This window comes from Thamnophis sirtalis, unplaced genomic scaffold (assembly GCF_051295495.1).
Source record: "Thamnophis sirtalis isolate CommonGarterSnake01/CBP01778 unplaced genomic scaffold, rThaSir2_p1.2 scaffold_2, whole genome shotgun sequence".
NCBI classification, from domain to species: domain Eukaryota; kingdom Metazoa; phylum Chordata; class Lepidosauria; order Squamata; family Natricidae; genus Thamnophis; species Thamnophis sirtalis.
Window position 1 is genome coordinate 38,744,091 of NW_028261382.1, and position 24,145 is coordinate 38,768,235.

At 56.8% G+C, this 24,145-nt stretch overlaps 2 protein-coding genes across 2 annotated transcripts; both read right to left on the reverse strand.

The window, feature by feature from the left end:
* Window positions 1-3,199: 3,199 nt before the first annotated feature.
* Window positions 3,200-12,593, reverse strand: PLEKHO1 (pleckstrin homology domain containing O1). Its single transcript, XM_087704961.1, has 6 exons — window positions 11,611-12,593; window positions 10,634-10,780; window positions 8,145-8,285; window positions 7,107-7,211; window positions 5,452-5,553; window positions 3,200-5,026 (listed from the first exon to the last, which is right to left on the reverse strand). The coding sequence occupies exons 1-6, from the start codon at window positions 11,638-11,640 to the stop codon at window positions 4,292-4,294; spliced, it is 1,260 nt and encodes a 419-aa protein (XP_087561087.1). The 5' UTR covers window positions 11,641-12,593; the 3' UTR covers window positions 3,200-4,291.
* Window positions 12,594-14,017: 1,424 nt separating this feature from the next.
* Window positions 14,018-23,470, reverse strand: VPS45 (vacuolar protein sorting 45 homolog). The gene is given in 17 exon segments (XM_087704969.1): window positions 14,018-14,474; window positions 16,010-16,141; window positions 16,799-16,890; window positions 16,892-16,921; window positions 17,420-17,452; window positions 17,454-17,527; window positions 17,677-17,875; window positions 18,826-18,993; window positions 19,217-19,330; window positions 19,817-19,951; window positions 20,095-20,205; window positions 20,338-20,475; window positions 21,177-21,245; window positions 21,440-21,519; window positions 22,593-22,653; window positions 22,984-23,118; window positions 23,302-23,470. Coding segments are annotated over 17 exon segments (1,758 nt in total). The 5' UTR covers window positions 23,395-23,470; the 3' UTR covers window positions 14,018-14,380.
* Window positions 23,471-24,145: the final 675 nt, after the last annotated feature.

The following is a 24,145-nucleotide window of genomic DNA, read 5'->3' on the forward strand; positions in this document are numbered from 1 at the left end:
GACTTCATTAAGCAGTTTGCATAGATTTCTTTCAAAAATAAACCAGCTCCTTAGCGTCCGCAGAACCTCTGGAACAAATGAAGAAGGGAAGGGGGAGGAAGGGGAGAGGGAGATCCCAAGGCTTGTCCTCTTGGACTCTCTGTCTGCCTCAGCATAAATACGTTAGCAAATGCCAGGACACTGATGCACATCACAGAATTTCACAGTCCTGGGAGTGGAAGCAACGTTTAACTCTTTGTCCCAAGAGCGCAGGCAGCTTTGCGCAGGCCGCACAGGTGGGCTCTTGCGCAGGGGTTGCATACTGGAAGTGCTGCACATGCACTGCTGACTTTTGCAGGAGACACACACATAATGGCTGCATCCGCCCACAGCCATGGAGATGCTCTCTGGGAAAGGGGTGGCTCTGCTGCGCCAGCCTTCTCCCTCTTAGGGAACACAAGCGGCCGCCCCCGACCCCCTCGCCTCCTCTCACCCCCCCGCCCCACTCAAGGTTTGAAGGGTGGCAGCCTCCGGAGCTGTGATCTCGCCTGTGGGAGAGCTGGGTGACTGGCTCACCGGGGCCTCTGGGCCCAGAAGCTCATGCCAGCGCCCAGCCAATAATCTCCAAAGGACGCCCTGCATGGAGACTCCTCCAGAAACGCAATGATAATTAACTCGTACCCAGGGAGGAGGAACAAAACACAGCTGGAATCTAGAACTTGTTTTCCCACTTATGGTCACAAAACAAATCCCCAAGAAAAATGAAACGAAAGCAAATTACTCACAAGCAGCAACATAAACAAGGCGAGATGGCAGCAAGAAGCTAATTTCCCATCTCTCTCCCTGCTGCCGTCTAGCGGCTCCAGATATCTGCACTTCAGATGGGCCAGAAATAAATTCTGGGGCTTTGAGAATCGACGCACAAAACCTGTTCAATCCTAGCCCCGAATTCTCTGAAACTGGGCGAGGGGGTGCAGCAAAGGGAAGAGAGTGTCACTCCGTACTGAGGGTCAGCTAATCTATGTGTGTGGGAGGGAGAAGCCCTGAGGAGGAGGAGGAGGAGGAGGAGGGAGGAAGCCAAACCTTTTAAAAAGTCAGCTCAGACCTGAAGAACCAAACTCTGTTTCTAGAGAAAACCCTGTTCTGACTAAAACAACAAATCAAGATTGTGGAAAATGGCTTTCAGGCAGGCTGGCTAAAGGGAACCTGGCTAAGCATCCCCCTCCCTCTCCCTCTTTCCAGAGCTCCTCCTGGGGCCCCCTGGGGCCAACCTCCTGGCCCAGAGCAATGGCGGCAGCTGAGGGGGAGCCAGGCCTCACCTGGCGCATGAGAAGGGGAGCTCCCACCCTGAGCGGGGAGCCTCACCTGGTTACGAGCAGCAGGTCCCTGGGAATTCAAGAAGGATGAAGACTGTCAACCCTACGAATCTGAAGGGAACGAAATACGCCGAGTGTCCTACAACACAAAGACACATCAACAACTGTGGTGTCCATATGCAGTCCTAAGAAAACCCCAAAAGACGAAACCTACAGGCAGCCCTTGGCGTTATTTACTTTGGAACAATGGAAACACTCTCTAAAATCAATATTGCTATAATACCAACTTCATCTCTAACATGCGAAAAACATTATCCCACAAGCGGCAGCCAAGAGCAGCTGCTGGCACCCGCGTGAAATTCCGCCTTGCAGAGACAAACTCCTTCCAGCCTCCTCGTTAGCGCTGCTTTTCATCACTATCGTTTCTATGCATTTGCACGCTGTTCCCCGATGAACAATATTTCGCTCTTGTATCGCTTCTGAGCTTACAGTCTGAACTACGTATTTGTAACATCTGAATGGACTGTTGTCTCTTAGCTTTTTAAGCTCCTTAGATTTTGCTTGACTGAAGCAGTCAATCAATCGATTCTAAGCAAAAGTTCCTACAGGGAACTCGCCCAGCGCTTCCGTTGTTCCTCTTCTCTCTCGTCTCCTGAAAGATGCCGACATGCATTAGTGAGAGCTTCACAATTGGTTTGTGCACAGGGATGGTTTTTCTTTCAGGAAAAAAGATGCTGCAAGGATTACATTCCATGGTTCTGGCCCTTTGTCCTCTCCGCCCTTTCCAGGGAACAGAGCGGGCACGGATAAACTTCTCTTCAGTGGGGCGAATTACTTGTTTCCATGTGTTTCTCTATTGCCCTAAACCTCACCAGCGTACAAGTTTCTTGTCCCTTTTTAATTTTATTGAGCTACGTGCTAATCTTGACTTTGTGCAACTACCTTTCACCCGTTACAGAATCAGGATGTGGATCTGACTTCTGAATGTGGTTACTCCCTAGGAAAACTCAGGGGGGTGTAAAATGAACACCAAGGTAACTTCCACCCTAAAAGGCCGTCATAAGTTTGGGAAAAAAAGAGAAGGCCAAATAAATTTCTCCGTTTCCCTTAAAAAGGGCAGGGGGGAGGGGCACCTGAGGCCAATTGGAAAGTCCTGTTGTGGGGCGTCCGTTTCCAGTCCTCTCTCTCTCTCTCTCTCGGGGAGGGGGGGGTGATTCTGGAAGACTCGCATGGGCCTCACTTTCTCTTAAGCCTGAGCAGGAAGTGCCACCCACGGAAACATCACGAACGGGAGGACTCTTCTTCGCCAGTTCCACCCGTGGGGCAGCCAAGGAGTGTCTGCTGAGCAGAGAGGTATCCGTCTGCCAGGATAGGAAGGTACCTGAGTTGCAACCTGTGCCGAGTCCTCCCCTCCTGACTCTCGGCTGAGCCAGCACGAGGAGGAGGAGGACGGAGGCCCCGGAGAGGCCATCACAAGGGGACCTTCTGCCGTCTTAAGCAGTGAGTCATGGCCACAGAAGGGGGGGGGCAGGGGTGACTCTCTCGCGGGGAAGCACTTTCTACTGTGAGATCTTGCTGGCTGGAGAAATCCTATGGACCAGAACCCTCCTCTCTGTGGTTCCTCTGAAGACAGGGAGGGCAGGAGGGCACCGATGCCTCTGAGTGTAACCAGAGAGCCCTTTCAACCACCAATGAATCCTCCACAGGAGAACAATTTTGCAAGTAAACGGAGAGAAACGGCCACCTTCAGCAGAGGCTTCCTCTTGAGGGCCCAACAGAGTGTCCGCTGTGCTCCAGTATCAGTGATGGGAAAAGGAAACGAAAGAGGACTGGGTTTACTGGTTGATGGAGTCGATGGGGCAAGGCGGTGGGGCTGGTGGGATATACGGAGCACTGGAGATGCCACAGAAGACAGAAGCTTCCCGGGGAAAATGGGGATGAGACTCAACTCAAGGGGACGAGATGCCCTCTGAACTTTCACACAGGCAGCAGAGTACGGGGGGCCAGTCCTGAGCTACAGGAACCTTCTGCCAAAGGAGCGATGGGCTGGCATGGGGGGCCAGGGGACGCTGCCGGCTGCTCGGCTCCTCTTGCACTGAAAGGAGGAGGCCCCTGAAGACCACCTGGCCTCACGCCTGCTGCCGGCAAGCAAAACCACACGATGCTTTCTAAGCACGTGGTGCCCGTTGTGCTGCCCGTCGTGAGCTGCGTCCGGAGGCCAGGAGGAAGGTGAGGAAAGGGACCGGGGGGGGGGGGGGGAGAGGGAGCAAAACCACTTGGAAAAAGGGACGTGGAAGGATGTTATGAGGTACCGAAAGCCCATGGACCAGAACCGCCCGGGATGAAGGGCAGAAGCTGCTTCCCCGGTTCCAGTCAGGGACCTCAGTCTGGAGCTCAGCAAAACTGGGCCAGCCCTTCTTTGGTCCCGGGGGGCTTCTGGGACGGCATCGAGTTTGGAAAAGAGTCTCCTGCATAGTTTCAGGCGGCGAAGGTGCCTTTCCAGCGGAACATGGGACCCAAGCAGGGAAATGGCCCCACCCAACGGCAGAGTGGTCGCAGGGGACCCGGGAGGGACCCTGCCGAGGAGGCCACGCCCCCTGGCACCTGAGGTGCAAACCCCCCCCCCCTCTCCTGGCATTTGGGAGGGTGGCGCACCCGTCTGTGCAGAAGGAAAGGCAGAGGTCTCCCTTGGGCCCAAAGAGAGCCAGGCTGTCTCTGAAAAATTACGTTCCAAGACGCCGCCTGTAAGTTGCTGCCTTCTGGGGGCTGCAGAGACGGAGGATACGTTGAAACGGGGCCCCTGGCGGTTGGAGGAGAGGAGCGGGGGTCACACGTAGCTGTGGTGGAAGGGGGGGGAAAGCTGAGTTGGTGAGGAGTGAGGATCAAGGGACACCCGGGGAGCATGAAACGCTACCAATTCCACATCACCCCAACCTCTGCACCCTCCCAGCCCTGCCCTGCCCTGTCCTCCCTAGAGATCGCCCCACCGCTGGCCTTCACATCAGGCTCTTCCTGTACTGAGGCAGCAGCAGGCTCTGTGGGGGAGCAGGTCTGGAGAGCCGCAGCTGTTGGTAGAGGCTCCTCAGTTCTCTCACCTCTTGCAGCACTTTCTGGGCTTGGCTCCAGCTGGAGGAGGCCTCGCCCAGCAGCCTCTGGATCTCCTGCAAGGTGGCCGCCGAGTCCAGCTTGGGCGAGGAGGGGGCACAGGCAGAGCCGAGCTCCTGCGCCTTCCGCAGCCCCTCTCCCCCGTAGCCCCTGGCTTCCGTCAGCAGGCCCTGCGTCTTCTCCAGCTGCAGCGCCACCAGCGCCTGTATCCTGGCCAGCTGCTCCGGCTCAGGGGAAGCCGCTGGGTCCTTGAGGCCGGTCCTCAGCGCTGGCTGGCCGGCTGAGGGGGAGTCCCAGCAGGAGAGGATTTCCTCCATGGAGGCGCATTTGTTCTTCTCCAGGTGAGAGAGCTTCTTGGGGACCTGAGGGGTGTACATGGTCCCTCTGCCAAAGGGCTCCCTGTGGGCGGAGACCTTCTCCCCGGACAGGTCCTTCCTCCGCGGGAGGCCGCTTGCCTTCTCCGAGTCCTTGGCCTCCTCTGAATCGCTGGAGCGCCTTCGGCCGGGGGAGAAATGGGCGGCCGATGTGTCCACCCGGAGACTCTTCTCACAGGGGTCTTCTGGGGAGGCCTCCTCCTCCTGGATTAGGTCCAGGGTCAGCATCCCGTCAGAGGTTGAGGTAGATGCCTGCAAAGGCAGAAGGGGGGGGGGAGCATGTGTGAAGAAACCTCCAGGAAGGGTGGAAAGAACCACGGAAAAGGGGTTTTGGTGCCAAAGTTCGTCTTGGTATCAGTTTCCATATCCTGTCGCCGTTAACAGCTCCGGAAAGCTCTGGCTGAATCGGCTGAGTCGGAATCGGTGGACATGGAGTGGGCAGAAGCGGCTGCAGCTTCCTGGGACCGTCCGACCTTTGGTGACTCGAAGGGAGTCACGACGAGGAAATGCGGACCCGTCCCAGCCCCCCCCCCAAAGAACCCCTCTGCCCCTCCTCTCTCGGGGGGGCGGGGGGAGCAGACGTCCTTGTGCTATCGCCATCGGAAGGGGAAGCAGCAGCAGCAGCAGCAACAGCTCGGCTGGCTGAAGGGGGGTCTTCCTCCCCTGCCTGCACTTACCACGGCCATCAAGTGGCCTCTGGTCGGAGGCCGCCTGGAGTGCTGGATCTTGGCTCTGTTCCGAGTGGGATGGGCGAGGAAGCTCTCCTCCTCCACCGTCACCTGGAGAGCGAGAGAAGCAGCCATCAACCACCACAATGCCAGGCACGCAACACGCCTAACAGTGCGGCTAACTGGGCTTTACTTGATAAATGGTGTGAATGGTTTAACTCCCGGGAGAAACGATTCCCCCCACCCATCCATCTGCATCCAGTGGTTCAGACTGCAGCTCTCTGGCCCTATTCCTCCCCATCGGCCAAAAGGAAAAGGTTCCCTCCCCAGGAACCTCAAGGACAGAGCGTTTCATTTGTGAGTTCCCTACGTGGCAAGAAGAAGAATTAAAAGTATCCCTGAATGAAAGCAAGAATGTGCATCTCCAAACCAAATTCTCCCCCATCTACTTTCTCCTCTTTTCAGCCACCCCTGCAAGATGGGGGGGGAGGGGGGGCTCTTCCCTCCCCACTCAGGTGAGGTCTGCTACCTTCTCCCCAAGCCCACTTCCACCACCCCCCTGCCACCCCTCCCTCTTCGTTCTGAGAACGTAAAGAATCCGGGGAGGCGTTTCCCAAGCCAGCAACAGATCCGCTTTTGTTACTTTCCACTCTTTCATTTGAAGCGACCATCATCGCTTCCCTCTCTGCTTTGAAAACCCTTAAAACCATCTCTCTCCCCTGACAGATCTTCCCCTCTTACAATGGAAAATTAACTCCCCCTTCTATTCTGCTGCCCCTTCTCTACAGACCATCAGGAGGGCAGACAAAGAGAAACCTACTCCACTGCCCTCTGTTGCTCCCCCCCCCCTTATTTTCCCTGCCCCCAATTTTACTTTAGATCGAAAACCTTCCGGCCATTCACAGATCCGAAGGGGGCCTCCACATGCGGCACCAGCAGCACCATCTCCCTCCGCACCATAAGCCTCTGCAAGGACATCCCTGCGAATCTCTTCTCCCTCTTCTCGGATTATTGCCAGAATTAAAGTGAAGGGGAAATCTCTGCCACTCTCCTCTTTTCTCTTTTCTTTCCTCTTCCCAGGAGAGATCGAGCCAGAATGAACTGAAGAGCGACTGATGTGCCTGGCCATGTGCAAGCAGGAAGGCCGGCTCGGGCCTTCTGAGACTTTCAACCTGGACACTTGAGAACGGAGGCCCCTCCGCCAGCCCCCCCCCCAAGCAAGCACGGCCTTTGCACCAGGGGTGGGCTGCTACCGGTTTGCACTAGTTCAGGCGAACTGGGAGGGGTATTTTGGCCTTGGTCGCCCAAACTGGCAGCGAACCAGGCTGGCCACGCCCCCCGCCCCCCCCCGAACAGGTTCCCTGGTTGCCGATGCTGGCATGTTTTTTAGTGATATTTTCACGTTCTGCACATGCGCAGGACAATTTAAAGCCAACTGCGCGGGCGAAGCGAACTGGCGGCAACCCCCTCCCCCCTGCTTTCCCCACTGCCTGGGACCCCCAAAGGCGCCTGGGCCGTGGGCTGAAGAACAGCCAGGCGAAAGGGCACCAGGGGTCTCTCTCTCTCTCGCACAGCTTTGGGCTCCTCCTACCCGGCCCCAGAGGGGGACACTCTGGAGAGGCCAGTGGGCCAGGACAGGCCGACTCGAGAGCCCGGCTGCTCACCTCATCCAAGATGCGGTTTTTGGCCCGGATTATGGCAGAGTTGAGCACATTGATCCAAGACTCCTTTTCTTCGGGGCTCACGGCCAGGAAGACGAGATTGGGTGCCTGAGAGAGATGGAGGCATCATCGGCAACCAAGGAGGGGCTTACCCGCCTCGCTTGGCCCCCGTCCAAGATAACATCCGGCAGCATTCGCGGCTTTGGGGTGAAGGAGGAAACAGTGGCCTCCTCTCCACTGCCGCCTTACAATCGCCTGCAACCGCTTATCCCGGCCACCCCCAGGGGTGCTGGGACTGCAGTGCCCGAAGGCAACGGGAGCCCAAGGCATCTGCCGCTTTTCAAGAGATGGGCGGCCACATCAAGACGACACAGACATAAATAAAACAAAACAGATCTGGGGAAGAACTGGAGGGGAGGGCTGCTCTCAGCAAGGGCCTGGTGGCCTCCCAGACCCAGTGGAAAGGAGTGGGGGTGCCGCCAGGAGATGGAGAGGGTGGAAGCCCTCAGGCCACTGACAGCTGAAGGGGGATGGGGGGGGGGCTGCCCTGTTCCTGGAGAGGAAGCCGGGAGGGATGGGTTAGCCGCAAGGCCAATGATCGGGTAGTGAGATCAAGGGGAGGAAGCCGCCTGCAGGTCCTGGGCTGCATCACTTCACAAGCCCCCATGCGAAGCTGCCGTGGACATGCAGAAATTGCTCTGGCCCCTTTCCAGTCAGAGGAAATACTATCCGAATTCCTGCTGATGGCCCAAGGAGGGGAGGAAGCAGCCAGGGGGCCTCTGTCTGAAGAGCAGGCGCAATGGTGGAAGGGAGAGAGAGACCCAGACCCTCGTCCAGGGGCACCTGCGGCTGCGTCGTTCCCCCTGAAGAAGAAGTGCTGCTGCCGGGCACAGCCAGCGGCTCCTTCTCTGCAGGGTCTCCAGGGCTTGGAAGGACAGAGGCTTCCCAGGATGGCCACCCCCCTACTCCCAACCGAAGGCAGGGGCCTGTATGCGCAGCCAGGAGGCAGGGAGGGAGGGGGGCAGGCGTGGGGGCGCTTACTGTGTTGCCAGGCTCCTTGGAGTGGGCGAGGGAGAACTTGCTATAGTTTTTTTTGCTTCTGCTTTTGGACTTCCTGAGCTCCTCACACTTCTCGTAATCGTTCAAGTCAAACGCCTCCTGGATGTTTTTCTCATCTCGGAGCTGCGGACAAACAGATCACAGGTTTACGAGGGCAGATACCGCCAAGGAGGTCGCGATGAAGGACTCTTTGCACTCATTCACCACATCACAAACACACGGAGAATTCTAGTTCCCAACACAGGCATGAAAAAGAACCCCACCCCCACCCCCCACCCCCGGTTGAGTTTGGACAGCCCCTCCGTAGCCCCAGGACACCCGGAGTTTTTTCTTGGCTGGGACAAGAGAGCAGACGCCGCCTTATTAGCAACACATCCTACAGATTTGCCACAGGGGGGGAAGGAGCGTAATTTCTCAGAAGACTAATTAACCTAGGAAGGATAAATGGACAGGAAATCTGAGCTGCCTGCCTAGTAGGGCTTAATGGGGTTCCAGCTGGTATCAAGTTTGCATTAACTAAAAGTTTAAAGGAGAGCAGTTTTAAGCCACGAGGGCTGCTTGACGGACAGCCCCTCTATGCTGGCGGGGGCCGCTTCCTGGGCAAGGATGAAGGAGAGGCACCTCTTCCGGGAGTGATTATAATTAGTGCTGGCATTAAAAACAATGAGCGTTTTTCCCTTTTGTTTTCCAGAGTGAAAGCAAAAATTAAAATTCCCACTCTAAGGATTCTGCTCTCGTTCTGCCTCCATAGTCCTGCACCCGCCAGGGGGATGAGAGGGGCCACCCCAGGCTGCCCAGAGACCAGCAGGAGCTCAGCGGCCTCCTCTCCCCCCCCCGCCCCTTAGCCCCTTTCCAGCTGATCGTGGCTATCCGGTGACTTGCAACCGGAGCTCATCCCCTGCCTGCATGGCTAATGCCGCCTTCCTTTCCCTGCCAGCCAAGCCCTCGTTCGGGCTCAGGGTAATCAAATGCTGGAGTGTCTCTTTTGTGAAATCTGAGCAATTCCTTTGGCCCAGGAGGAGTTGAGGCACAACTACCAGAGTACTGAATAGCAGGTAACAAACTGTGTACGTGAGTGAGCTCCTCCCTGCCTCCCTTCCGCCTCCATTGTCCGCTCACCCCAGCAGGGCCCTCACACCAACACGGGAGGCCGGGGGTGAGAGGCCTGTCCATTCCTTTAAATGTGTGGAATGGAAGGAACGGGAAGGGAGGAAAAAAGCAACTTCTAATTTCTGGAGCTGGTAAATCCGATGGCGGGAAGGAAAAGATCCGAGGAGGAGGAGGAGGAGGAGGAGGGAAACCGAGGAAAGCATCTCTCCCAGCTTCCTCCTCATCCAGAGTTAGGATCAATGGGAAACTTCCAAGCGATGTTTGAGCACCAAAGGTTTGTATTAGAAAGTGACTATTGCAAAGGACAAACCTAACATCGGAGAAGCAACAGGTATTCACACCTCCAGGGACGCTCATTTGAATAAGAGCCAGTGGAAAAATGATTTGCATGTAGCGGATACTTTGCCCCAAAGCCACTAAACAGAAATGCAAAATTCACCCCAGGCCTTCCGAACACCAGAAAAGGAAGGTGTGGGGACAATCCTCCCAACCTTTCGGGGAGGAAGAGGAGCAGAGAGACCCGGCGGATCCTCTGGCCTTGCTCAAACTTCTTGCTCAGGTTCATTTCAGGCCGGCCTGCTGAGGGAATCTGGGATTCTTGGCCAAAGCCCAGCCGAGGCTGCAACCTACAAAGGCTCGGCTGCTTCCCCAAGGGGCTACGGGACCCTGGCCCTGCTTGCAGCAGCCCAGCCCCAGAGTTGGCAGCCAGAACAGCCCAAGCAGCCTCTACACGACATCTGTGTGCTGGGCCAGGGATTGCCTCCCAGAAGCTGAGTTCAGACAGGAAGCCACGGAGGAGGAGGAGGAGGAGGAGGAAGGAGGAGGAGGAGGAGGAGGAGGAGGAGGAGGAGGAGGAGGAGGAGGAGAGCTCAATCCAAGCCCTTTTGTCCTGTCGGTGGGACTGGCTCCACCAACAGCCCCTAAGGCCGTGGGCCTCCTGGGGCTGAGGAGATGCCACAGGGCGCCTTCCAGGGACTTGCTGGGACTGTCATCCCTCCCCTCCCCCCCCCATCTCACGATGTCTCAGGCTCCAGCCTGGGCCACAAGAGCTGAAGCCCAGGGATGACCTCCTGACAGGTTCTGGCCAGGTGAGGGTGGAAGGAGCATTTCTCCGGTGAATTTGCCCTCCAGCTTTGAGAGGCAATGAAAAGGCAGCCCCTCCCGCAGGACAGTGAAGCCCAGCTGAGGGTCTCTCGTCCCTCTCTTCCGCCCCAACTTCCTCTTCCACCAACTAACTACTGAAGGAGCAGAATCCGAGCGAGAGGATCACATAATTCAGTCCCCTGAAATGCAAGGGGGGGGCGGGGGGGGGGGAGAAAGGAAAGGCTAAAGAAGCCGGAGGGGAGCAGCCTCTTACCAACCTCCTTCTCCGAGATGTAAAGTTGGTCACCCTTCAGCACCACAAACCGATTTTTCCAAATCTCCCGAAAAATGCCTTTCCCACAGAATTTTCGGACCCAGCCCACCTTCTCAGGCTGCAGCGGTTGCTGGTTCCCCTCCTGGACCCCCTGCAGTCCAAAAAGAAAGGGAGCAAAGGACGGGAGTGGGGGGGGGGGGACAAGCGGGAGCAGAGAAAGGCAGGAGAGAAGCAGTTGAGAGGAGGATGGGGGGGTCCCCGGCCTGCCCCCCTGCCAGCTCTCCCCTCTCCCCATCGCTGGCCCTTCCCCAAAGCCCCCCAAGGCACCTGGGACGGCTGGGAACACGCAGAGCAGCCTGGCAAAGTCCCTTGGTTTAAAAAAAACAAAACGCCACCACAATTACAAAGGAGACAAAATGATGTCAGGCAAATAAATAAATAGAAGGGAAACGATGCTGCTGCTGCCGCCACCTGCTTTATAGGAGGAGGAAGGCTGGAATCCATCTGCTCTTGGCCCAATCGGCATTTAATAATTACGACGATGGAGCCCTTCTCTCTCCGAAATTCAGACTAAAATCCTCTCTAGGCTTCGCAAGGCAAACGCTTTCCAATTTCCCCCCCTCTACATTCCTAACCCCTCTCTCTTCATCCGGGGGAGGGGGGGGAGGAAACCCACCCAAATGCACAGAGAGACGTTTCTAAACGAATGCAAACAGAGCTAGAATAATGGAGACCTCCATTTGGGGACGGCATCGCTTGAAAGGCTGAAGGATCAGAAAGGAGAGCCAGGCGGGTTTTGGGGTGGGGGGAACGGAGGGATGGAAGGAAAGTTGGAACAAGACTGGCTCACCCTGAGGGCCCCCCCCCCCCGTCGCCCACAGACCAAGCAGAGAAAGTGGACAATAACAACGGCAGGAAAAGGCCCGGGGGGGGGGGAAGGGGGGGCGCAGGGGATCTGCCCAGAAAGCAGAAGAGACTCACCCGTTTGGCCGGATTGGTTTTTTTCATCATTCCTCAATGCAGCTGTCCAGAAGAGGGGAAGGGAAGGGGGGGAGAGGGTGTGCTGGGAGGGGGGGGGGCAGGAGAAAATCAGAGGACTGGGGATCTGTGCAATTATTGGGGAGGGGGAGAAGAATAAACCTCTCCTCCTTAAGGGAAGCACAAGGGAGTCCCCATGACCTGGAGGCAGAATTTGCCCCTGCGATGCTCACACATCTCTGCAGGCAGAGGGACCCCCAGAAGCCCCCTCCCCTGCTCCGACTCTCCTCCTCCTCCTCCTCCTTTCTCCCGCCTGGGCATGGACTGAAAGGCTTCTCCAGGGCTCCACAGCACCATCTATAGCCAGACAAGCCGTGACGTTTTCACCAGGAAAGAGGCGAAGGAAGCTGGGAGGGAGGGAGGGAGGGAGGGAGGAGGAGAGACCCTTTCTTCTTTGTTTGAGTCAGCTGGCTGTGAAGGTAGGAGAGGTCGGGGGGGGGGGGAACTAAGCAGGGCCAGAGAGCCCCAAGGAGCCGGGGGGGGGGGCAGGGACTCAACGGGGGCAGGCAAAGCAGGAGGCAGGGGCACCGAGACCCTCTTTTCCACAGTCCTTCCGGAAAGAAGGTCACGCTCAGCCAGCGACCTGGCACGACCCTGGGAGAGAAGACCGAGGGGGTCCTGCCGGGAGAAATACCTCCATTCGGTGACCTTGCTTGGGAGCAAAAATGGCACACACACACACACACACCCGCTGCGACATCCAACCAAGGTCTTCAGCAGGCAACAGGGCCAGTAAAGAAGGGAGAAGGGAGAAGCTGCGTACGGAGGAGACTGGGACTGGCCTGGGAGAAGATGGCAGCCTGCTGCTCCCAGCATGGTGCCAAAGACCCCGTGAGCAAAAGAGGCAGGCAGGCGCTCGGGGGGCTTCGGGGGTGCCGGGCGGTTGGCAGTGGAGAGCTTGGGGGAATCGATCATGTAAAGCAAGAGAAGCTTTGCCTGACTCACAGGAGCCGGGCGCAGGTCCCCTTGAGAGGCAGAGGCTCACATCTCTTTCCAGAGCTGCCCGTGCAGACGGGACCCTCGTGCACCCACCCACCCACCGCAGTGGAGAATTGCGCCCCACCCACCCCCAGGCACCCACTCTCCAGGCAAGGCATCTAGGGCCCACTTCCGGCTTAGCATGATTTGCCAGAACGGCAAAGGACTCTCTTTGTTCCACGTCTCCTACTAACTTGCCGTACCGGCCAGCCTTTCCCACCGTGGCCGGCTTACGTTAGCCCTCCACTGGTGTATCTTGCCTGCCGATGCGCAGGCCGACAGCCCCTGGAGCCTGCTGACCTCCCCGGCTGCTTTGGGGAAGGAGACACCACAGCCGGCCCTCCTGCGTAGCAGCTGATCTCCGGCTAAGAGTGGCAGGTGCTGCCACGAGAGGCAGGGCCACAGAGCCAGCCTGGCATGGTGGTAAAAGCATCGGAGGCCCTGAGTTCTAGTCTCACTTTAGGTAAGACGCCAGCTGGGTATCTCTGGGCCCATCACTCTCTCTCTGTCCCACTTGAAAACAAGGGGTGGGGGGGGGGAAAGAGGGAATTGCAATCTGCTTAATTAGGCCCAGCCATTAACAGTCAAAATTCCAGTTCTGATTGCAGCTAATTAAAGAAGATGAAACGTTGCGTCAGAAAGAGAAGCCAACCTGCTCCCTGCCAGGAAGAGGAAGAGGAGGAGGAGGAGGAGGACAATGGGCCTCCTCAGGGCGGCTCCTATGGAAAACCTGGACTTAGCCACACGTGGGGCCCTCCATGGCTTCTCCTTCTCCAGTCTACTCACCTCAGGAGACGGGCGTTTCACCACCCCCCCCTCCCTCTCTCTCTCATACTCGATGGCAAAGGGTGAGCGAGAACTCTGGTCAAGCTTTGGTCCCTGGACTGGGACCTCCACACCCCTTAACCCCCCCCCCTCTGCCCTGGAAGTTCCAGCCCCAGGAGAGCAGAAGCACCAGGCCGACCCAGGGCCAAATACCGGGATGCTTCAAAGCCCTCCAGGGCACTCTCTGCTGTTGCCAATACGAGGCTTCTCATTGCACCCACAGAACGGAGAGCAAGGAAATCAGAGCCCCCCCCCCTCCCCCCCCCAAACTGGAGCAAGTCTGAAATGCAAACAAGTGTGTGAAACACCCAGTCCTGCATTCGAGAGGGGCCCAAGAATGGTCTGGGGTCTCTTGCAGTCCACCAGAAGCCCCACTGTGTTCCTCAGCAGGCTGGATGAGGCCAGGGGGCAGGAGAGCTCATCCCCCATGGCTTCAGGAGGCCTCCAGGTTGTCTCCCACAAGCAGCCCCCCTTCTCTGGCCGGCCGGCCTCCCTGCCCCACTTCCAGAGACAGTCACCCATTTTAAATAAGAAACCCAGGGGGGCCTCGGCCGGAATGTCCTTTTATTGGAGTTCACACAGCAGGGGACTCAGAGGCTGACTTGGAAGCCCAGGAGGCAGATGACAAGCTGAGCACTGACCATGAAAAGGAGACGAGAGAGAGAGAGAGAGAGAGAGAGAGAGAGAGAGAGAGAGAGAGAGAGAGAGAGAGAGAGAGAGAGAGAGAGAGAGGGAGGGAGGGAGAGAGACAGAGAGACAAGAGGGCTCCATCCCATTGTGCTGGCTGCAATAGGTGAAGAAGCACTGCAGCCCTTATCCAGGAGGCCAAGCCCGGAGCTCAGCAAGCTCTGAACCACACCAGATGGATTTCGGCCTGAGATGGCTGGGAGGAGCCAAGGACGGGGCTGCCTCAGTTCAGCCGCCTGGCTGCGGCCTGGGCCATCCCCTGTGAGCTCTCTGCGCCCCGTCCTTGGAAGCCAGCAGTGGAGACTTCTTCCAGGAAACTGGGGAAGAGAGAAAGACACCAAGGGAGGATTAAAAGAAGAGCAGCCGTTTCTCACTGGCCGGCTCCAAAGGCCAAGGTCCGGCTTGAGCCAAATGGGCAGGATTTGGGCCAGAGAAAGTGGACAGAAAGCGGGAACGAGGCGCTTTTGCAACGGGGCTTTGAAAGCATCACCTGCCTCGACACCCCTGAAGCCGAGAAGCAAGCCTGGAAAGTGGGACACGGCGCCTCCCCAAGCCCCTTCCCCTCGCCTGGGGACTCTGGGCGGGGCAGAGCGAGCACGGCAGACGTGGGCAAAGGGATAAGGAGCAGAGCAGGAACCATCCCTGTTCCAAAGGACGATGAGAAGAAGCCTCCAGAGGCTTCAGAGTTGACGTCAAAAAGAAGATTGGAAATCTCTCAGGTCTCTTCAGCTCCTGCTACAGATTTCTGCTGAATCTCTCAACCCGAGAGATCCTCTCTGGTCCAACGGCTGAGGCTCCAGGCTAGAAGCTGGGCAGCCATCAGCCCCAGAGGAGGAGGAGGAGGAGGAGGAGGAGGAGGAGGAGGAGGAGGTGGTGGTGATGGTGATGGTGAGGGCACACAACTTCCAAAAACTGTGCCAGAAAAACATCACGGACCATCCAGGAGCTTCCTAGGAACCATTGCGGGGGTCGGTTCTCCTAGCAGGGCTGCATGGTAGGGAGGCAAACATCTCCCACACCTATGGAGTCACAGAATTCAGGTGACCTAACTGTAACACACACACACACGCAAACACTTTTGTGTCTGCAGGCTTGTACGTGTACTCAACCGGGAGCCGAAGAAGCTGGAAGCCCCATCTTTTAAAAGTTAAGGGTGTTTCTGCAGGGAGGAATGTATCTCCTGGGAGCAATTAAAGCAACTCTATTATGGAGGGGTACCTGGTGAAGCTCTAAAGCCCCCTCCTCCCTCCGAAACAGGGCCAAAACTGCTGGCCTTTCCCTCTTCCAGGAGCTGCCCCTTCCCCAAAGGCGGCAAGAGAAACGGGCTTGAAAGCTTCAATAAAAGGGGAGGGGGGGTGAGGCCACTTCTTCTCCGTGGCACGCCCCCCCCCGAAAGAGGAGGAAGAGCTACGGTGGACGGCCTACTGGGCATCCTACCTGTGGGGCAACAAACACCCTGCGGGAAAAGGCTGCCTCTCTCTTTCCCATCCAGGGACTACAAACCCCCCCCCCCCTCTTCGGCAGGTTCCGGCATGAAGCCCTTGGAAGTCACAGGTGGGGAAAATCAGGTGAAACCCAGCAGCACCTCCTCCCAGAACGGGCTCCGTGCATGCGCCAGAAGGCAGTGCCCATCCACAAGTGAATCTGGAGCAGAAATGTTCAGCTCTGTGAAGCCCCTGCACGCACACACACACACACACAGACACGCAACACCCCCCACCCCCCACCCCCCGGGAAGATTTGTTCCGGGAGAGTGAAAACGAGACCTTTGTCAGCATTCCGTTCTGAAGGAAAAGGGAAGAGACACATGGCTGAAGAGGATGCCCACGGCTCTGCCCCACCTTCCCCTCACCTCCTTGTGTTGTGCACCGTCGTCCCGCCGAGCACGATCCGGACACCAGGGGTGGCGCGGTTCAGGCTGTAAACAGTCAGGGCCTCCTCGTACGTTGCCCCACCGATGATGAAGACGATAATATCTTGTGGCCTGGAACGGAGACGGAGAGAGAGAGAGCTGGGAAAAGGGCAGGAAAGGGGGCAAGAGGCTGCCCCCTTAGCTGACCCCATAAATTTACAATCTTTTCCACTTTCTTTTGAGCTCCTTCTGTGGAATATAGAATCCCCCACATCAATAAGTAAGATTTATTTTTCTTCAGCTCCTACAATGACTGGCATCCTGTGCTGCAGAGGTTGGTCTGCCTGGATTCGGAAATCCCAGGCAGGTTTTAGGAGGGTGCCCTGAAGCCCCTTCTGGTGAGGAAACACCAGGGCGTTTTCTGCACAAATGCCAATACGCTTTTGCCACTTGCCATCCTGCCTTGCCTTATAAGACTGGCCCTGGAGAGACTGACCCTCCGCCATCCTTCTGAGCCTCCTGCCTCAAACTAAGGTGGGCCCATCTGAAAGAATGCCCCCTTGGGGAAGATTTCGTTAGTCAGCCCTCACTCTACTACCTCATGGCCTGTAAGGCAGTTTCTAACCACAGTATCTCAATTAAGGGACCATTAACATTCCATACGTTAAAAGAACCTCAGTGATCATTGCAAATGCCGAATTCATTATGTAGCCCTTCAGAGGGTCTAAATTAGCCACCTATGAGCCAAAGCATTCTCCCCCACCCCACCCACGCCCGATTCCCTGTTACCTGTCACGCAAGGTGTTGGGCCCCAGATACGGATACTGGTTGTCTCTCAGTTTCCCCTTGATGAGCTGATCCAGAGTCTCGTGCAATAAAGGTCTGGTGCTGCGTGTACACATTCTCAACCCCCTGATCAGAAGGACACATTTAGAAGGACGAGAGAGAATTCAGCCTCCCCCTCAGGGGCTCATGGGACTCACTGCAGTTTTGGGCTTTTCATATACAATTTACTATTTACTAAGTCTGCATTACTATTGCTATTAACCTTCTCATCGTTCCTATCACCCGTCTCCTCCCACTTATGACCGCATGACTGTAACTTTGTGGCTTGTATCCTTAGGATTTATATTGTTTCCTAGTATGATTTGATTGCTTATTAGTAACCTATGAGTATCACTTGTGTCTTATGATTCTTGAAGAATGCATTCTATCTTATTTTTCTTTATGTCCACTGAGAGCATCTGCACTTGGCCAATAAAGAATTCTATTCTACTCTATTCTTTTTTGCTGCTTTGGTTGCGAACGCATCCGTTTCACCCGGGCCTTCCGTAAACCACCCCGTGCGGAGTAAGAAGACAACTGAAAGCACAATACGGATACAGCTCGGAATAAGAGGAACAGAAATACCTTCAGCCCTTTGAGGAACTGTTTGGTAATGGCCAACCGCATCCTTTGAGCTGAAGAGCTCGCTGGACTGAACCCGTTTCCCTCCGTATTCCGTGATGGCAGGACCAACTGTTTAAGAAGGGGAGGGGGGGTCACTTTTAAGGCTTCCGTGAGGCTTGAATATGGTCCTCCCGCTGGACATTCTGACCGCCCTCCTGCAGGTTTCCACAGGGATTTGCCAATCCCAGAACCCTCCAGTCCAGAAGGCGGAATTAAACCGGCCGGTGGGCTGGTGAGCTTCCTCCCTCAGGCCGTTTACCTTGCGAAGCCTCTCGGAAACCCCCGGTTCTTGAGGTCCAGCATGAGGCCTGGAAGGCTGTTGCTGCTGTGGCGCTCGTAACGGAGGGCGTAGAGCATGACCAGGCGGACAGCGTCCAGCTCGCTCACTCTGGGGTTCTGCAAGAGCCGCCGGATGCTCTGTGGGGGGAGAGAAGAGGGCCGCTGCTCCCAAGACTGCCCAGGGCCTTCAGCAGAGCCCCAGGAAGGAACGCTGCACTTTCCCCTGTTCCTCAGAGGCTTCCGGTGGCCGTATAGCCAGGCGAAGGGGACTCAAGCAAAGGAGAAGGCTGCCAGGATATGTTTCTCCCGCATCCCTGAACGGCCACGGAGGCCCCCAATCAAAAGAGCCCCTCCCCGGGAAGACAAGTCCCCCCGCTTTCTTCAACCGTGGGGCTCCCCATTCCTTGCCCCTCGCACTCATCCCTCACAGCTGGAAGGAGACCAAGGACGGGAGATTGTGCCTTTCCACCTGCCCCACAGCCAGACGCCCTCAAGCCAGTCTCTCCTCCAGGGACAGATCCCTCCTTTCGCAGCAGCCCCCACGCCCCCCCCGCCAACATCCTGGGAGGGCGGAATCCAGAGGAGACGGTTTTCCCAATGGCCTCCAGATGATCCCTCCACTAAAAGGGACGCAACTCCTTTCCCTCGGCCAGTCGACAGGCGGCTACGGGACGGAAGTGCTCTTAGAAATACCCAGTGAAAAGGAGTCCCAAATGGGGGGCTTTGCGGAGGGGGTGGGCATACACCGATACAAGCTCTAAGAAGGCAGCGACCGGGTGACGGTCTCTCACCCCCTTCAGGACTGGGTTGGGTCATTCGTTCATAACGATGGTTGCCACCGTGCGTATCTCATCCTAGGACAGGAGTTAGCCGGAGGGCGTAGCCATAACAACTACGGTATAAAACAGCCCACTTCATGGCTAACACATCTTGGCTTATCACCGTGAGGGGGCCCACTGACTTCCCTTAGACTGGCATTGGGAGCAGCAGTGTGGGGAGTACCGAGTCTTGTTTTCTCCCCCCCCCTCTGGCAGCTGCTGCGACACGCACATCCGCGCCCGTTTTCCGTGCGGGAGCCCCGGAGGTACCTGTAGAGCCCCGGAGTGGTCGTTCTGACAGGCCAGCTCCTGCTCGGCCTCGGAGACCTCCAGCAAGTTCCTCTCGCTCACCAGCCTGGAGAGCTCCCCCACCACAGTCACGTGCTTGGAGACGGTGCCCGACATCTTCTTGAACTGGGGATAGTTCTCCACAAAGGCCTGGAAGGGGAAGGGGGAGCTGTGGGGGGGGGAGGCTCCTGGCTGGCCAGGCAAAGGCCTCTAACTCACCGTGAGAGCTCCTGCATTGGAAACAGGCTCCCCCCCCCACCCGCCATACTCGGGTGCAGGCAGCTGCCCCCCCACCCCATGCCCATGGCTGAGCAAGCAGGGCTGACTGTCAGGTTGGGGGGGGGGGGATACCCCAGCCACCCCCTTGCTTAACCTTCATGTCTGCAATCGATTCCAGCTTCTGCTGCTCTTTGGGTTTCTTCCTCTGGAAATCCTCCATCAGGTTCTTGATGTTGCTGCCAATTTCCGCAAAGTTCAGGTACATGTTCTGAGGAGAGGCGAAGGGACCCCTTTGAAGAGCCCCAACCCCTCACAAAAGCTGCCCAGAGAGGGTGCCCGACCCATCGCCAACCCCAGCTGCCCCAAAGGAGCCTCGCAATCGGCCAGCAGGCGCTCGGGAGGAGCTCCTGGATAGAAAGATCCCAGGAAGCGAGGCAGAACATCTGGGGAACCAGAAGCGCCCAATTAAAAGCGCTCTCCGTGCAGCCGTACGCTCCACATTTGGAGGGACCTGACATTTGCAAACTGAGATGATTGTACACATCGCAGTAAGCCAGGGTTTGTTAAGCCCCTGGCTGGGCTCAGGCTCCAAACAAGCAGGGTGAGGCATAAATCCAGCTAGGGTCCCCCTGGCGGCCCTGGCAGAGTGAAAAAGCCACGTTTCAACCCAAAGCCTCAGCTGCTGGCGGGGGAAAGAGAACCCCATGGCGGACCTGGAATCCGAAATCCGAAACGAAGACTTGCAGCTTCTTACATTGGCGTAAAACTCATCGTTCTCCGCGGACAAGACCACCTCCCGCAGGTCTTTGCTGATGCCGGGGACCCGAGAGAGATCAATGCGGTTGTTGTTGATTCCCAGCAGTTCGTGAACCATAGCTTGGTACGTCCACTGGACAGAGAGGGGGGCAAGCGGAGAGACGGCACAGTCGTTTCCCTGGCGGTGCCGCTTGGGGAAGGAAAGAGAAGCTCCCCCAGCCGGGGGGGTGCGGCCCTTCCTTCAAAGCCTCGGCAGCTCTTAAGGCAGCCGCTCACCTGGTTGAGAAGCGGAGTGATGGCATCGTCCGAGCGATCCAGGAGCAGCAGCAACGGAGGGACCTCCGTGCGGCGGAAGTCAAAGAGCTCGTACTCTTTTGTGATCACTTGCTGTTTGGGGCAAAGGAAGTCCCTCTGTTAGAGGGGGCGGCAGAACGCCCACGCTCTAAAAACAGAGGAGGAAGCGGTGCGAGTGCCGAAGGCCTTTTGGCTCTCCTCAACAGGAAGAATGCAAAACCACACCTTGACGCCTTCGGCCAGCCTCTTGGCCAAGTCGGAGGAGAGCTGGTAACGAATCATGGGGCACTTCTTCAGGGAAAGAAGCAGGGCGGTGAGGCCCTGAGTAGCCCTGCACAGGTGGGCTGGCTCCCAGTTGCGGCCCTGGAGACAGAAAACAGGGTCGCAAGAGAGCCTCGGCCCCCCAAGCAAGTATCTGGGGGAGATCCTGGGGAGCTCGGGCTCTTTAGGAGCAGACCTATTGGGGAGGGGGAGGGGAGATCCGTACCGCACGCACTTCCCCCCTTCTGAACGTAAACACCAGTCCAGGTGCAGTTTGGAAGAGAATTCTCCTTTGCTGAAGAAAATTCTCTTTTAGCTTTTAGGCTTCAGCTATTATGTTGTCACCCTCCTCTTCGATTTAAGCTTTCAGGAAAGGCAGCACTGATGCAAGCTTTGACTTCCAAAAGAAACTCCCTCCATTCATCTGTCCAAGACTGCACTAGATACACAAAGAGCATTTAGGCTGCCGGGGGGGGGGGGGGAGAAACCTCCTCCCAATGTTTCAGCTACTGAAGAGCAAAACTGCTCCTGTAAAGATGGTTTGGTTACCTAAATAGAACTGCTTCCTATTCCTATTCCCACTGAAGAAAATCCATTGCCCGTGTCTTAACATCTCTTAAAATCTCCAAGAGCTCAAAATGGCAGAACGCCAGCTAAAGTCTTTAGGAAGTGCAATTCTCAGCAAGCCCTCCTTATCTTTCTGCCCAGTCAGCCCAAAAGGACCAGAGATTGACACACTGGTGGCACTGGAAGTTCTCCCCCCCCCGCCCTCAAAGACATATTCCTGCCTTGCAACCCCTTACCTGACAGCAGGCAGGGAGGTTGAGAGAAAACACGTGCGGATTCACAGCAATGTAATCTCCGTAGAATTCCTACCGAAAGGAAAGGAGAAAGGATTCACTGCCCTGCTAGCGACAAACTGATTGAGGAGCTCGGGATCAGTCCAGGGCCGGGAAGCAGGCGGCTGTAGGCCTTCTGTAGTACAGCCAGCCATTTGGTTCAAAGGCCTTTGTCCTCTGCTTCTAAAATCCCTCCTGGCTGTGCCGGGTGCCAGGGCAGCACATACCTGCACTTCAGCCACCACCTCCTGCTCGTCAGCTTCTGCCAAAGACTTGACGTCGCTCTTGCTGATCACATTGCTGAAATCTGAAACGAAGCAGGGAAAAACAGACTTTTGAAAGTTCATTAAAATATTGCAGTGCAAAAAGAAAAGTGAAGAGAGGGATGAGTGCAGGCAAAAGGCAAAGCCCACTTACAAGCACTTTAACCTGGGACCTTAGCTGCCCTTCTTTTCCCATCAGCTCCCGCGGGGCAAAAGCTGATCACCTGACTTGGAGACCTCATTATGAGACATAGTGCATCGGCAGACGATCATGCAATCAGCTGCACTTCAAAATCAGGCTCTCTCTATATATATATATTGTCATTTGGGTATCTTGTCTTTTTTATGGAGATTTTTCTGGTCTTTTTACAGACATTTTAAACCATCCTCCATCAAGAGACTTTGGAACATAACCAAAGGAATAAAAACAGAACAACCCAAAAACCAAAAGCTCTGTGGGGAATATTGGAGGCTTTGTGGCCATTTGGGCCGGATCAACGGGGCCACTTCAGCCAGGAGTGACTCCTAGAGGCTGAGCTTTGTGCCTTGTTGTGGGTTCAGATTGGGAACTTGGGAGTGTACAATTTAATAATTTATCCATTTAGCCACACCCCCTTTCCTGTATACACAAAATTTAATCTGGGTTAGCAAAACCCAACTGTAGTTCAAATTAAAAAATAAATAAAGCAGAAACCTATATAATACCAAGACTCTGGCATACAGTTTTTATTAGATTGTAAGTACGGCGGATTCTTGAAAGAGCAAAGCCCAAAGCAGGTTCTTGGGCAGTGAGGCCAGATGCACACGAAACATCCACTTAAGTGCTCACTGAACTGAATCATTCACCTGCACAGCTGCCCCCCTCCAGGTGAGCAAGGTAGAAGCCCCACCTGCCCCTGGCTCAGCCAGGGTGAGAAACAGGCAGTGACATTTCACAAGAGCCCCTGCCACAGGCCTGCTCTTCCCACCACCTTCTTTGCTGCTCCCTGGGCTCCCTTTGTCTCCAGGAGAAGCAGCCCCAGGGATGAGAGCAGACAAACCCTCAGCCCCGCTGTAGGTTCTGCGTGGGAGAACACACTGCAGGGAGGAGATGCTGGCAAAGGCCTGGGGTACTCACAGATAAAATAGGAGCTGTATTTGGGTCTCCGCAACTCCTGGATAAGATGCTCCACATTTTCCTAGGGAAGAAACAAATCCAAGGAGAAAAATGTGATCAGCAAACTAACAGCAAACCAGTAAAGGAGAAAGTAGAACTGTTTCTATGCAGCAAAAATATAGCCAGAGGACCACAAACCCCTTCTGGGTGTGCAAAATATCGGAAAGCACCACAGTCGGAGGCTGCCAGTCAAAATGTCAGAGGAAGTGGCAAACTGGAGAGGGGGGGAGGGGGCCTGAGGGGGCTCGGACTTTGGGGAGCAGAGTCATGTCCAATGGCAGCTGAGGCCAGAGCCACAGGGGGGGGGGCTCCCCGGCAGCAGGGCCTTCAGTGGGGAGCAGAAGGGGCTTGCCTTGGTGGGCCGGAGGAAGCAGATGGCTTTCAGGTGCTTCATGCTCTCCCGATTGGCCGAATCGATGCGCTCAAAGAGGTAGACCTCCTTCTGCAGAATCTCCGACTGCGTGTACACCATGCTCACGATGCTGGTCTAGGACAAGAGAGTCAGGGGAGGGAGGGAGGGGAGCCTCGAGGCCGCCCCGCACTCCAGCCGCTCCCCGCCTGCTCGGAATGGGATTCCGGCGCCGCCGAGCACGAGCACCGGGGCGCTATGGAACTCCGGCTCCGACCCTGCCGCGCCAGCCCCCCCACCCGCCTCTCCGCCGCAGCTCACCGTCTCCTTATCCATCAGCAGGACCTTCATGCCGGCCCCGCTGTCGCCGATCATCCTGGAGATGTACTGCTTCACTGCCAGCACCACGTTCATTTTGCCGGCTCCCCTCCGGGCCCCGCGGCGCCGCTTTCCTCGCGCTGGGAAAAGCCCGGACCTCTCTCCCTCCCTCCCTCCCTCCCGGAGACCTGGGAGCGGTAGTCTCGCGCCGCCTTAAACTACAATCCCCAGCAGCCTCCTGGCCGGCCAGCCAGAGTGCGCCTGCGCCAGCCGGGCTCGCCTTCCGTCCGCCGCTTCGGCTTCTCGGCCCGAGGGCGCGGCCGCCTCCCGCTGCCCTGCCGACGCCTTCCGCGAGGGGGCGCCTTGAGGCCGGCGGCGCAGCCCCGATCCTCCCTCCCTCCCTGCCTGGAAAGGAGGTCGCTTCTTCACGCCTCGCCCGGACTCTCCCCCGCCGGCCCTCCGGCGGCCCTTCCGCCCGCTTGTCCCCGGGGCCCTCCTGCAAAGAGGAGCGGGGCGCTGGGCAGCGTCTCCCAGCTTCCCATCTCCCCCGAAAGCCTTCCCCGGGGCGAGCAAAGGGGTCTCAGCTGCGGCTTTGGCTCCGGGGCGGCAGAGTCCCGGCTGGGAGGACGCAGAGGCTGCGAGGCGACGTACCAGTCCCGGCGGTACCCCGGACAGCTCCGCCTGGGATGTCGCCAGCCGGGGGATTCCAGCGCCGGCTGCTCAGGAGCAGCTGGGCGGCTGCAGGGTGGGATCCTTACCCAGGAAGAGCCCTGCCAGGAGGTTTGCCTCTCTTGGTCTACAATCCCAGTCTTCTCCAGCCAGGACTCGGCCGGGGACTGGAGAGAGC